At 60.1% G+C, this 13,802-nt stretch overlaps 1 protein-coding gene across 2 annotated transcripts in view; it reads right to left on the bottom strand.

Moving 5' to 3' along the window:
• DIP2C (disco interacting protein 2 homolog C) overlaps positions 1 to 13,802 on the bottom strand; it is a 252,180-nt gene that overhangs the window by 10,536 nt on the left and 227,842 nt on the right. For both annotated transcript variants that reach the window (XM_072749676.1, XM_072749677.1), the window contains 2 exons: positions 11,302 to 11,363; positions 223 to 280 (listed from right to left, as the gene is read on the bottom strand). In XM_072749676.1, coding sequence (XP_072605777.1) covers positions 223 to 280; positions 11,302 to 11,363 — 120 coding nt within the window. The remainder of the gene's footprint in view (positions 1 to 222; positions 281 to 11,301; positions 11,364 to 13,802) is intronic.

The raw sequence follows: 13,802 nt of genomic DNA, 5'->3' as shown, positions 1-13,802 counted from the left end.
CCCCTGGGGTGTTTGGGAATTCTTTAATGTGAAAGAAAAAATCTAACCTGTTTCAAACACTGTTTTGAGTTTCTGTACTCGTGCCAAATCTCATCCTGATATATTATTACACTTGAGAAAACTTTTTGGAGAAAATACTCTATACATTTCTTAAAAAGTCAAAGCCCACATGCAGAGATGGAGCCTTATGCAGAAATATAGCTTTCTTCCCTCAATACCTACTTTTCCCGATTCCATCAGGGGCAAGCTGTGAGGAGAGCCTCTTTCCACCAAGCGGACCCTGCAACACAAAAGAGAAGGTACGACTCAGGTGGGTTTTCCAGCCCATGGTGTCCTTCCTCTGTCTTCAGCGCCTGGTCAACGCCGGGCTGGGCAGTTGCCGGGGATGTTACATCTGCCGGTGAACACTGTCCAACCCATAGACATTTAGAAGTCAAAGAAAAGGGGGTCCAGCAGCAAGCAGCTATGCTCCGTCAGGGAGACGGAGACCCGTGTCAGGCCGCAGGCACAGAGGCGATGTCCACTCAGCCTGCACAGCACCGGGGAAGCGACTCCGCGTCCGGAGTCACCAGACCTCCACTCGGCACTTGCAGAGGCCAGGAGGGAGGCCCGGGGTGGAGGTCTGGAGTGCTCGCAGCTTGTGGGCCCGGGGCTGTGGCAGCAGGGAATCCACCTCCCGGCCTGGGTGCATCTGAGGCCCAAGAGACCCCGTCTCAGCCAATTCAGACGGCAAACCTTTCAGAAAAGACTTTTTTCCGTTAAGTATTTTCCGTTAGGAAAAATACTTAATGGTGATTTAATCTTAAGAACCGCGGATGGGGGCCCCAGGGGGGCTCAGCGCCTGCCTTCAGCCCAGGGCGTGATCCCGGGGTCCTGGGATCGAGTCCACATCGGGCTTCCCGCATGGAGCCTGCTGCTCCCTCTGCCCCTCCCCCTGCTCTCTATCAAATAAATAAATACAATCTTAAAAAAAGACCAAAAAGAACCGCAGATGACACTGGTGTGGTCACAACCAGAGCTGACTAAATCCTTCCCAGCTGTCTCAAACGCCTGGTTTTGCGTCTCTGCCGAACTGCCGCTAGACTGTGAGGCTGTCCCTTCATCTAAAAGGCAGTTTTTATTTAAAGAGAATGAAGCATGAGAAAGGGCTAGGACAGTACGGAAGGGGGGTCAGGGACGCCAGGGGCCACGTCTCGAGCCTGTGGAGAGGTGAAGCTTAGCACGCCCGAGCCTCCCTCCGCACAATCGCAGCAGTCCTCCTGCCAAGGAGCAAGTGCTCCAAAGACGGAAGGGGCAGGGGAGAGGTGCAGCGGGCACCGGAGGGCGGCTCTGGGCACGCAAATGGAGGCCCGGGGTGAACCTGGGGGTGGAAGCAGGAACAGGGCCGACGCCTGGTCTTCAGCAGCCCTGGGGACAGAGCCAGATGTGCAAGAACTTTCTACTCAAGTTTGGACTGGACAGTCGGTAACTGCAAGGATCCCTGGGGCAGCCGTGGGGAAGACCTTGGTGCCGACGGCAGATGAGGCTCCTCAGGAAAACAGCCCAGATCTGAGCGGCACAGGGCTGGTCTAGGACACGCCCGAGGCCTCGTGGTGTTGACCTCCGCAGATAAAGTGCCAGGTGCGTGGCGCAGAATTGTTCAGGAGAGGCCTCTGAGGACCAGTGGGCTGGACGGACGGCTCCTGCAGCCCCTGCCTCGTCGCCGCATACGTTCTGCACATTTAGACATGCGGTACGCGAGTGAGCACTGTTGTGGCCCCACGGCCGGGAGGCGGACCGTGAGCTCGTCCCAACAGCGCTCCGTGGACACACCTGTGGCCGGCGCCCGCCTGGGCTTCTGGATGTTGGCAGTTTGCTAGAGACGGACAAAGCCGGGGCCACGTGGCCTGGTCCTGCAGGAAACCTGACGGGTCCTGGGGGCAAACGCCACAGGAGACGGCCCTTCATCCCCAGAAACGATAAACATCCAGAGGGTCAAGTGGAGAAAACTGAACCAAAGCCTCCTTGAAGAAACAGGCAAAGCTGTCTCCTGAAAGGGCTGGGGTACGCGGCACATGCAGGACTGTGCACACGCGGAAGTGACACGGCGTGCGCTGGGAGGGCAGCACGGAGGCGGAAGGCCCCACTCGGCCTCTGACCTTCCCGGGCTGGGCCCCATCAGGGTGGGAGGCCCTGACTGCCAAGGTGCCCCTGTCCTGGCCTAAGAGGCTGCGGCGGGGGACTGCGCGCCCCGGGTGCAGCTGGTATGGGCTCCTGCCGGAGGGCGGGCTCGGAAGCGGTGGAAGCGGTCCTGTCCTCCAAGGGCACGGAGGTGGCGTCAGGATGCAGGTAACGCGGCGCACGCGGGGGCCAATGAACCCTGTGGGCCCGGGACCTGGATCTTCCGCCCTGTGTCTGGCTCCCTTGGGGCCACGGCCACCCAGCCAGCTCCAGGGGCAGCGAGACCCCTTCCCGGGCCCTCACTCCATTCACCCTCTGACCTCCCTGCGCAGCTGGCTGCCAGGGCCCTGCCCGGCTCGGACGCCTCTCGAAACTCAAGGACAAACCCGGGACATCCGAAAACATGTTTTTCCACCGAGGTTGCTGCCTACACTTCAAGTGTTTTTGCTAGAAAATAGGAGACACAGGGGATCCCTGGGGGGCTCAGTGGTTGAGCGCCTGCCTTCGGCTCACGGTGTGACCCCGGAGTCCCGGGATCGAGTCGTGCATTGGACTCCCTCTGTGGAGCCTGCGTCTGTCTCTCCCTCTTTCTCTCATGAATAAATAAAATCTTTAAAAAAAAAAAAAAAGACAGCAAGGAAGAACGGAAGCGTGGAAGTGTGACTCCTCCTCTGACCCCGACCCTGCACTCTGTCCTAGCCCCAGCCTCGCCAGCTGCCAGGTGACACCTAGGGCTGCAGACACGGGGGTCGTGGCAGCAAGAGGTCCGTCTGTAAAGGGTCCCGGCCTCGGACAGGCTCTGGCTCGGGGGAGAGGAGTGAGGAGCGCCTTCCCCTTCCCTCCTGGGCCACACCGGCTTGCCGATGTCCCCTGACACAGCCGGCCACCTCCCGCTGGTGCACCATGTGCTCCAGGGATGGCATGTGCCACAGATGCCACCAGGAGCCAACACTCAGGATCATGGATCACAAACCCAATGCAGGTGCGTCCTGGAGGGACCTGGCCACCCCGTGGGTGCCCGTGGCCTGGACGGGGGGGGGGGGCACCACTGGCACCTCGGCCCCCACTAGCCACTCTGCTACAGCAGACGCAGTGCCGGCGCCACTGTCAGTAGAGGAGACAGGACCCCGAGTGGTCGCCGTGTGAAGGGGCGGCCCTGCGTGTCACGGACGCGCCTCTACAACCCGACGGGTCTTTCACTTAAACGTCTGAACGGCATCTTCTTCCGAGATAGTCTGAAGCATCTGAAGGACTGAATGCAACACAGTAAGCGCATCTGCATACATTTCTGAAGTTCCAGAAGACGAGCGGAAATCCCTAGAGATGGGGGTGGTCGCTGCCGCAGGCGCTGCACTGCCATCTCCTCTGCGGCCCTGTGTCCTGTGCGGCTGGCAAAGCATGTCAGGCGGTGGGGAGAGGCCCGAGGAAAGCAGACACGTAGGGACATCACAGTCACATCCCGAGCAGGTGCAGAGTCACAGATGGCACCAAGCCCTGCTGCTGGGGAGGGAGGTGCCCCCGTCGCAGCTGGGGGTGACACGCGGGCAGCCCCCAAAGCCTGCAGCGGCCAGTGTCCTGGGAGCCCCAAACCAGGAGAGATCCCCCCGAAACGAGCAGGCAGAACAGGGGAGCGAACTCACCTACCACCACCCCGTCCAAGGAAACGCCCTGGAACACTACTGGCCTCAGGTGCCCTTGCCCCGACATCCGCCCTCCGGATCCCGAGGAGTGGGTTTTCTCGTCTTTCCTCGGGTGGGAAGGAGCCCGCGGTCCTTTTCTTCCTGTTGCGTTCAGGGGCCACCGGGCCGCGGCTGTGGGCCGGGCCCCGCGAACCCCTGCCTTCAGACCTCCGGGCTTTCTCTCGTAACCGACAGCATTACTCTGAGGACGGCTTCAGATTCCCGAGCCCCGACAGCGCGGCGCGGGCGTGTCAGGACACTGACACGGACTGTGGGGTGGGAGGGCCGCCGCCGCAGCCACGGGCCAAGTCAGCACTGTCAACTCGAGTCCGTCCTTTGTCTCACGTCCTCGGCTTCTGGGGAGGCCCCTCTGGGTCCCCGGGGAGCTGGGCGGTGGCCTGACAGCCTCGAGGGGATGGGCGAGTTGCTCCGTGGGATGGAGCCTGGGGACCTGGAGCACTGGGTGAAGCCCTTCTGGTCCCGTCCCGTCCAGGGCATGTGTTCCACGGACGCCTCCCTCCTGCTGCCTGGGCGGCCTCACACCCCAGCCACGTGGGCCTGCGACGGCAACGTCCTGTGGGGGGACACACGGCTGGAGTTGGCAGGGCCCCGCGGAGCGCCCCCGGGGGCGTCCCGCAGTCTGCTCCACACCAGTGGTCCTCACGACGCTCTCGCCCTCCCGCTCCGAGCCATGTGTGGACTCGATATGTCCCGCGCATCGTTCCTCCGAAAGTTTCCCTGAAGGTCGTGTCAACGTCGCGGGAGACTCGCAAGAACGGAGAGTACGAAGAACATGTTCACCTTCCATCAGATGCACCTGCTAAGTCTTGCTCCATCCGCCTCCTCGCCTGTGCGGGGTCCTGCTCACATGCTCCGAGCGCCGGCGGGATGGCATATGTCCTGCCCCCTCAGTCCTCCACAAGCTCGGGGCATGGCGACACCGGGCAGCCCAGCGCCGGCGCGGCAGCTTCATCCGCGCTCCTCCTCCACTTGTCCGCTGCCCCGACGACAGCCTGACCGCTTCCCCCTCATGTCCCGCCCGCTGGGCGCCAGGGTTTGCACTCGGTTGTCACATCTCTAGCTTCTAATGAGGAACATCTCCAAACCTCTTCTGTCTTTATGAAATCATTATTTAAAAAAAAATACAGCCACCGCCTTTAAAAAATACCACCTAGGGGTACCGGGTGCTCAGTCGGTTAGCGTCTGACTCTTGACCTCAGCCCAGGTCTTGATCTCAGGGCCATGAGTTCAAATCCCACGTTGGGCTCCAAGCCTACCATGGAGCCGACTTGAAAAATAATAATTAAAATTAAAATACCATTTAAAATCATTAAACAAAAGGGATCAAAAACAATGTAAAAGTTGAAAGTACAAAAATGTTATGAGAAAATTTAGGAGAAAAGCTTCACAACCTCAAATTTGATTAAAAAATAGAATCTCAGCTCGGCAGCAAAAGACGGATCAACTGGACCACACCAAAATTAAAGACTGTGCCAGGAATGAAGTCAACAGATGAAAAAGCAATTCATGGGATGGAAGAAAACATCTGGAAGTCACACATCCAAGAAGGGCCTAATATCCAGAACACAGAACATCCACCACTCTAAAAACAATTTGATTAAAAATGGGCAAAAGGCTTGACTAGACATTTCTTTGTAAGAGGCCAATAAGCACGTGAGCAGACGCTCGGTATCAGCAGTCATCAAGGAAACGCCAATCCAGCAAGGTGAGAACCGCCTCAGCCCCGCTAGGACGGCTGCTACCAGGGAATGGAAACAATGGGTGTTGGTGAGGACGTGGAGACAGGAGCCTCGCGCCTGGGTGCAGCCGCCCCAGACGCCGTACAGGGGGTCCTCAAGGTCAACATGGGGCGAGCATACGGCCCAGTCGCCGCATGTCTGGGTGCGCACGCCTCAAGACTCTGAAAGCAGATCCGGAGGAGAGCGCTGGGTGCCGTCCACAGCAGCATCGTTTACAGCAGCAGAGGTGGGCACAGCCCAAGCAGAACGCGGCCCATCCCTGCAGCCCGACACGCTACGATGTGCACGAACCCGGAAGGGGATGGGCTCAAACAGTCGTGAGCCCTGGTGGACCCGTGAGCCGGGCCTGGCCATTCGGAGGCTCCTCCCGGCCCCCATCCTTGGAACGTGGTATAGACATGCTGGAGCCCACCCGGGCTCTGTGTACGACAGCCTGGTGGGTGGTGCAGGGCCCCGCTCTCTGCTCCCACCCAAGACAAGCCCCGTATCTAAGTTCCCTTTGCTTGTGGCCGCCGCCACCCGCCTCCTTCCCGGGGCCAGCCCTGGCGCACACGCCCACAGAACTCTGCTCAGGAGAACAAGCCGGGCGCAGAAGGAAGGCGCCATACGGCCCTCTTAGGCACCTGGGGCCGTCAGGGCCACAAGGGTGGGAAGGAGGCTGGGGGCCGGGGCGCTAGTTTTGCTGGGGACAGAGTTTCGGTTCGCGGGGATGGTGGCGGGGCGGCTGCCCCACGGTGGATGGACCTAACGCGCCCGAAGATGCTAAGAGGGTGACTACGTCACACACGTTTACTCAGTTAGGACCTCATCACTTAGACATTATCTTGGGGCGTTCTAGTACTTCCTCAGGGCTGACCGGAAGGGCTGAGGGCAACACGCGCCTACCCACAATCCTGGCCACTCAATTAAGAATCGCAGTGTGTGTGTGCGAAACCACAGACCGAGGAGGGACCAGAGTCCAGGTGATGACGGAGCGCGTGCCCTGCCGAGGGGCCGAGTGGCCTTTCTCTGCACGGCTGGTGTCACGGAGCAGGTGCAGGAGGGACGGGCGCTCCGGCTGGGGTGGAGGGCCCGCCAGACCCCTCCCTGCTCCTTCGGAGGCCCGAGGCCCGCCGCCACACGACAGGGGCCCTCACAGCCGCCCCGGGAGGGCTCATGGCTCCTGAAGGACCGACCGTGTGAGGCGGTAACTTGCAGGGCGAGGTGCCCCCAGGAGACCAGGGGGATGGGAAGCCAGTCCTGGTACGTCCAAGAAAACCCAGTACTTGTGACGTGGTGGCTGTGAGGACACAATGGACGTCTGGGTCTAGGGTTGGGGGGCCGGGACGAGCAAAGAGCAATCCAGGACGCTTGGTTAAATATGATTTTCAGATCAACAGCACTTTTGAAGTGTATGCCTCCCCGTGCATATTTGGGACATACTTGTTCTAGAAAGAGGATTCCTCCTGGATCTGAAATTCAAGGGTAACTGGGTTTCCTATCGTTTACCTGCAGCTCTAATTTAGAGGATTTGGTAAAGGGCTTTGGGGTAAGATTTAGCGAACAAGCCAGTGGAACAAAAACTATCCAAGTCAATACGTTATGTTTTAATTATTTAAATTTGATCTTTACTGAAAAAAGACCACAGAACAATTTCTCAGAGGAACCTAAGATGTTGTAGAAAAAGAAGGAACATTTCGTCAAAACTCAACCAACTCTGGAACTGTGGAAGGGATTCAGAAACGTCACCGGATGGTTCAGAACCAGGTGGGGGCGGGCGGGGGGTGAGGGCGAGGTGTGAGGTGGCACTGCCTGGATGGGCACCCGCACGTGGCTCTCCTGACAGGACGGCAAGTGTCAGAACGAGGTGCGGAGATCTGAGCTAGCAGCGGGCTTTAAGGGATGCCGGCCGGGAGAATGTTCAGAGATGTGGGGGGAGGCGCTCGCTCGTCCCGAGGTCCTGGCTGCAGGGCTGGGCCCCGCGCTGCTCCCACCTGCCCAGGGCCGCCTCGGCCGCAGCTAGGGGGCTGCCTGCCCGGACCAGCTCGGGGTGCCCACGGCCGCGTTACGCTGGGCTGGGTGCTGAAGACGAGAACCACAGAGAAGGGAACCGTGTCTTTTCATGGAAGCCGCCAGCTGCGGGGAAGAGTGGCTCGCAGGGAAGACAAGGCGGGAACTCACCCGCTACTACGAGAGACACTTCACAAATGTCAAATCTTCCCTCTTGCTCAGTTTTCTCTGTCGGTGAAGTCGGGTTTTCAGGACCCTCCTCAGGACCTGCCCCTGTGGCCCTGATCTCAACCCGGAGTGCGGAGCCACGAGCACGTCGGACAGACGGTGTGTTAGAAGACGGTGGGCGCTTCTGAGGACAACCAGCAGCGGACGTAGGGGGCAGCAAACACTGAGACGGACAAGCGAGTCCCTAACTGCCGACAGAACGCACGTGCCTAGAGGAGCGACACATCGTTTACATGCACTGACCTACACGGTCATCACTCGGCTCACGGGACGGAGCCCAGGAGGGGCGGGTCCCGCGCCGCGTCCGACGTCAGGAACTGCTCATGCTCACGCCAGGAGCCGACCACGAGCTGGTTCCCCTTCCCCTGGTCGGCCTGCCCCCAGGCCCCTCCTGCCGTGGACGAGATCACAGGCCTAAGCACACATGTCCGCCCGTCCCTCAGGGTCTGGGCACCACCGACCAGGAACTGACGGACTCCCCGTGTTTTCCCGAGACTTGGGGCCTCAGGTGAGGAGTACGGGAAGCTTTATGCTAGCGTTTGTCTGTACGATTTAACTCCTCTTTAAACGCTGAAAACGTTCTTTCTTTCCTACCTCAAGTCTGCAAAAACCAAGTGCTTAAGGAAAGACCCAACTGGAAGTGGCTGAGAGACCGTGAATTCACCCTACGTGGACATATCAGAAAGAGGAATTTAAAAACTAACGGTCACTTTCAGGCCGTCAACCCTCTCCAGGTCAATTAGGTCCTGGCCAAGCAGGTGTCCCGGGACTCCTGGTGGACAGGCTACACAAACCCGAGAGTGACCAATGTGCCTGAGTCTCGGTGCGTCTCAAGTCAGGACCACAGCCCTGTCTTTATTTTACACGAACGGTGAGAAATGAAGAGACAGCCAACACCTACGGCTCTCCTGTTGCAGCTGCATCCCCGCGGGACCCAGCGCCAGGCCAGCCCCTGCCCCTGGGTCATTCCGGCAGCCAGCGCAGGATGGACAGCCTCCACACCCCCGCCCTCACCGGCCGAGGGCAGCGTCACCAAGCCCATTCTGAGCACAGGGACACCGGGGCCACAGAGCCCGCCCAGACCTGAACTCTGATCAGCCGCGTCCCACAGCCGATCCGTCGCGTGAGATGCAACGAACACGATTCTGGCTCCGTGGTGGTAAAGGGCCAAGGGGAGGCTGGAGAGTTCCAGCTGGATGAGGTTCGCTCTGGGGAACACGCCGGGAGGACGGTGCTGAACTGCCCTGGGCTTGAAAGCATGAGAAGCCACAGACTGGGATGCCATGGATGCCGGAGAGGCCCCGGGGCGTGACTCCTGGCAGGAGCTGCGGCCTTGGGACGTAGGCGCCTAACAGGGGAGAGCGGCGGTACCAGGGAAGCTTCTGCTCAAGGAAAGGGGTGAGCAGCCTCTCAGCCAATGACACAGCCTGGCCGGCCCGGAGCTCAGCTGCAGGTGCTGGAGAGCTGGTGGTGCAGGAGCCGCCAAGGGCGTGGGGGTCGGGCTCCAGGGATGCAGGGGGTCGGACTCTGGGCATGGGGGGGGTCGGGCTCTGGGGACACAGAGGTCGGGCTCTGGGGATGGGGGCTCCAGGGATGTGGGGGGTCGGGCTCTGGAGATGGGGGCTCCAGGAACATGGGGGGTTCATGGAACATGGTCGGGCTCTGGGGATGAGGATGGGGGGTCGGGCTCCCGGCAGCTGCGGCTCTGGGGACAGACCACACTACGAGGGCCCAAGGAAGCAAGCCCAGCACAAACTTGCGGGGTCTCAGGCCTCCCTCAGCTCCCGGCCACACGGGCCCCCGACCACAGGAGGCTCTGCTGCTGAAGACCTCAGAAGCGCTGGTCAAAGAAATTTTACGAAGTTGTGCCTGCGATTTCTGTTCTGCTCCAGGAGTGAAAACCCTTGGTCCCCTAAGCCAGACACCCCCGAGACTCCGGGGCACTCATGATACAGAGTGAGACTAACTGTCCTCTGACGGCCACTCGTGCAGTAAGCTGTCCGTCCTCTGGCAGAGGGTCGCATCTCTACCCAACTGGTCCCAGGGTTGACCCCTGCATGTTTTGGGGCCAGGCCACACACAACTGTGTGAATGTTACTCAAACGGATTCTTGGGGGCGCTACTGCTCACCTTCCAAAAATTTAAAATGTATAACGTTATTTCCAATAACTTGTAGAGAGTAAAGTAGCTTCGTTCTAAACCCTTAAAGTTACATTTAGAAAGGTCTGTGCTCCTGGTCAAGTTACTGTGACTCTTCAAAGCAAGTTTCCAAATCGTGGACACGATCCTGCTAGACTTTGCGGCAGGGGAGCGGGCACGGTGTGGTGGGCGCGTGCTAGGCTGTGCCCTTGGCCTCCTGGACCAGTAGGGTCTAGAACAAGGGCCACAGAGGCCAGGCAGGCTCCAATGGGACAGGGTTGGGCGAACGTGACACGCACCCCTGGGGCTCGGCACACTGGCTCTTGGATCGTTGGCGTGGGGCTGTCCCATGCGCCGGAGGGCATTTTCAGCTGCACCCCTGGCCTCCATCCCTGGGACATCAGCCATACTACTACTCCCTTAATCGTGCAAATCAGAGGTGGCCTGATGTCCACGGGGCCCGAGAGCCCTGCTGGGAACGTGTGCTGGCACGTGCACAGCCCGCCGGTGCCCTCCTCGGCCTCCCTGCCCCAGCTCACGTGCAGGATTGTCATCTAGGGACCCGCTGAGGCAACCCACTCAGCCGGGCAAGTTCGCCGTCCACCGGCTGTGACCATGAGCTCCTTCCTTCCCTTTGTTGTCAGTAGGCGAGCAAAGGAGGAGACACAGTGTGCAGCCCCGCGGGGCACCTGCTAGTAACATTTGGGAGACACCGGCACAGGTGCCCCCACCTGCCCCGTCACATAACCAAGGCACAGGCACCCCTGTCGTTCCCAGACAGTAACATCTACTCAGCAGGGAACCTCGGGGGTTTTGGCAGGTCCTCCTGGACGGGGCAGACAGTCCTTGACACGTTCTCATCTTGCTTCCGTCTCCACCTCCTTCCCCCACTTGAGAAAACTTACAAATGCTCACCTTTCGTTCTTGCTCAAGGCTGCTTGGGAAGCTGCAACAGAAGGTAACTTCACTCGTGTTTTAATTTTTCACGGGAACACCTTTACACAACATTTCAATTCACGTAAAGGAACGTGGGCAGCGTGCCGGTCGCTTTATAAGGTGCGGCACAGTGCCAGCTACAGTGGCAGGGAAAGAACCGCCGGCTTCCGGCCCGACCGGTAGAGGAGAGACTCCGGCCACCCCAGCCCGTCGGCGTCAAAGCGCAGAGTGGACCGCCCCGCTGGGAACCAAACACGGGTGCAGACATGTCACGGTTCAGGCCAAGTGGTGTTGCTTTCCGCCTTGCCGGCAGGCGGCACCCACCAAAGCCCGGACACCCTGCTCCGTCCCTCGCGAGGCGGCCCCAGCACGCTGGGCAACCAACCAACCAACCCACAAGTGCATCGTACCTGTCGTGTCTCAGAGCTCTCATATCAACATAGACGGTGGTTGGGTCAGGTCCCGAGGTCCCCTGCAAGCAAGGACACAGCGCGGTTAACTCAAGTTTGTGCGGGAGGCACCTGGCTCTGTGCTTCCTACTCATTAGGGAGGATTTCTTTGGCAAAAATCTCAAACTGAACAGAACTAAAAAGCACTAAACCCACACCTGTCTCCAAGAAACGTGTTCGTGTCCAGTTTGGAAACCTCGGTTCTGAAAGGAGCATCTACTGGGAGCATGCTGGGCTTTCACGGGGCTCGACCGCCAATCCCGTTTACACAAGTGAGAGAGAAGAGGTGTGCCACATGCCATGCCCAGGTACCCGTGGGCAGGCTGAGGAGGACGGAGGCACGGCTGGCCGAGAGGCTCCCACCACGGGCGTCCCAGGAGGCGGGTCTTCAGAGACACTTCTAGCTCCGCTTGCGCCTTGGCTTCCCTCCAGCCGAGGGAGGTAGATTTTGCCTGTGACACAGTTTATCAACAGTACACAGCTGGGGGCACACGTGGCCAAGCTGCCTGTGTCACACGGGGTCCACGTGCTGGTCCTGGCGCCAAAGATCCCCTCAGAACATGCTGGGGTGACTTCTGACCCCGTGGGAGCCACGTGATAGAAGCTACGTTCCACACCAAACGTCTAGCTCTGCGTCTCAGGAAGGCCATGTGAAGCCGTGGGCAGAAAAACACGGCACCCGAGCGAAACTCCAAAAACAGACAGAGCCCCTCATGGAAAATTCGGAGAATACGCGGAGATTCTCCAGGAGACAGCGTTCACCCTGCACCTCCGAAGAGTGGGATGAAGACACCTCGCCACAGCGTCCGCCCCCAACACTCCCGCTGCTGGGCTCTCCCCTAGGGGACACACCAGCACCCCCGTCAGCCACCGTGCGGAGCGGACGCCCCATGGGACCCCAAGAACCACCTCCCAGCCTTGCTGCTCAGCGCAGCAGCCTTCAGACGGGTGCCGGGGGGCCGAGGGCCGGCGTCCTAGGCGACGCAAACGCAGGGCCGCAGGAGGCCGATCGAAAAGTCCGAAAACACACCACCAAACGTGGGAAGTGAAGTCACACGGACCAGGCCCCAAGGTGGCAGAGAAACGCTGACCCGCCAGGTGCCACCGACACGGCTGTCACACGCGGGTGCCAGGCCTACAGTGCGGCCCCAGCAGCTGCCCGGCTCCGCACCAGCTCCAGGCCGCGGGACGCCGTGGGGCAGGCCCCGGGAAACCTCCCCACACACAGGACGGTGGCAGGAGCAGATGTTTAGTGGCCACACGTTCAGATCCTTTCCTTTGTGAGGGAGGCGGGAGGGTGACTCGTGCCCAACCGCCGACTGCTCCCCCTGGCAACGCAAGTGCGCCCAATAGCACGGCGTCCACGTGGACTGCTCTGAACAAAGCAGGACTTTCTCCTCCCTCTCGACGTTCTCAATGCCGCAGTTCCTTCTCCAGCTCACTTCGGGACAGGGCACAGAGGATATGCACCCCACCCCACACAGCGTGACCGGCCACATCACACGAAGGCCTCTGCTGGACGGCGGCTCTGGGTAGGGATTCCGGGCAGTCCGGGGTCGCTCTCCGTGGGTTTTCACTGCTTATGGTCGACGGTCATTGGATGTCTGTGTGACAACCCTGGGTGAGCTTGCATGCCCCGCACCTGAGCCACAGCGTCCACCTCTGCTCCTCGAGGGAACAGACAGGACAAGGGGCCCAAGGATGTTCCAAGCTCCAGGGAACCAAGCACTGAGCTTGCACATGGTCACGGTCAGCTCTCTGAAGAGGGATGTCCCTCCTCCCCCGAGCACCTGCCCCGCGTCACCCCACGCACCTACAGGGATGTTCCCCCCCTCCCAGGCACCTGCCCCGTGTCACCCCACACACCTGCAGGGATGTTCCCCCGAGGACCTGCCCTGCATCAGCCCCACAGGGACGCTTCCTTCCAATGTGCTGTCATCCTCCATGGTCTGGGTGCCCAGGTCCACCCCTTCTAAATTTCCTACATGGCAGAAATGTCAGGAAGCACCCGGCGTCAGTCTCGTGAGGCCACGTGTCCCCCTAGGTGAGTGCGGGGTCTATTCCCCGGAAGCACAGACACACAGGAAGCTGTCCAGGCGCACTGCAGTCGGAGGGTCCCTGGGGCGCCCACCCCCGACCCTGTGCTCATCCCAGGCACTCTGCAGAGATGACCGCAGCAAGATCCAGCAGCCTCCAGCAGGCCCTCCTGGCTTGGGGACACACAGAAGCCAGACCGCGGGAGGGACGGGCTCAGGACTTCCACTGCATCTGCCCAGACTGAATGACTCCTTGGATCCCAAATGCTACCTGGGACAAAATACGCCTGCGTTTTTTCTAAGCTAATGTAACTCCAGGTGCTGTATCCTAGAGAACAGTAGGGATGACTAGGATCAGCCTCCCACCTGCGGGGGCGCAGAGGAGACATGTCAGCCCCTGCAGCGGAGCTGGGCTGCTGCAGCCGG

The sequence above is a fragment of the Vulpes vulpes genome, chromosome 2 (genome assembly GCF_048418805.1).
Source record: "Vulpes vulpes isolate BD-2025 chromosome 2, VulVul3, whole genome shotgun sequence".
Lineage (NCBI taxonomy): Eukaryota > Metazoa > Chordata > Mammalia > Carnivora > Canidae > Vulpes > Vulpes vulpes.
Note: the sequence above shows the minus strand (reverse complement) of the source record. Positions and strands in the feature narration are given on the sequence as shown.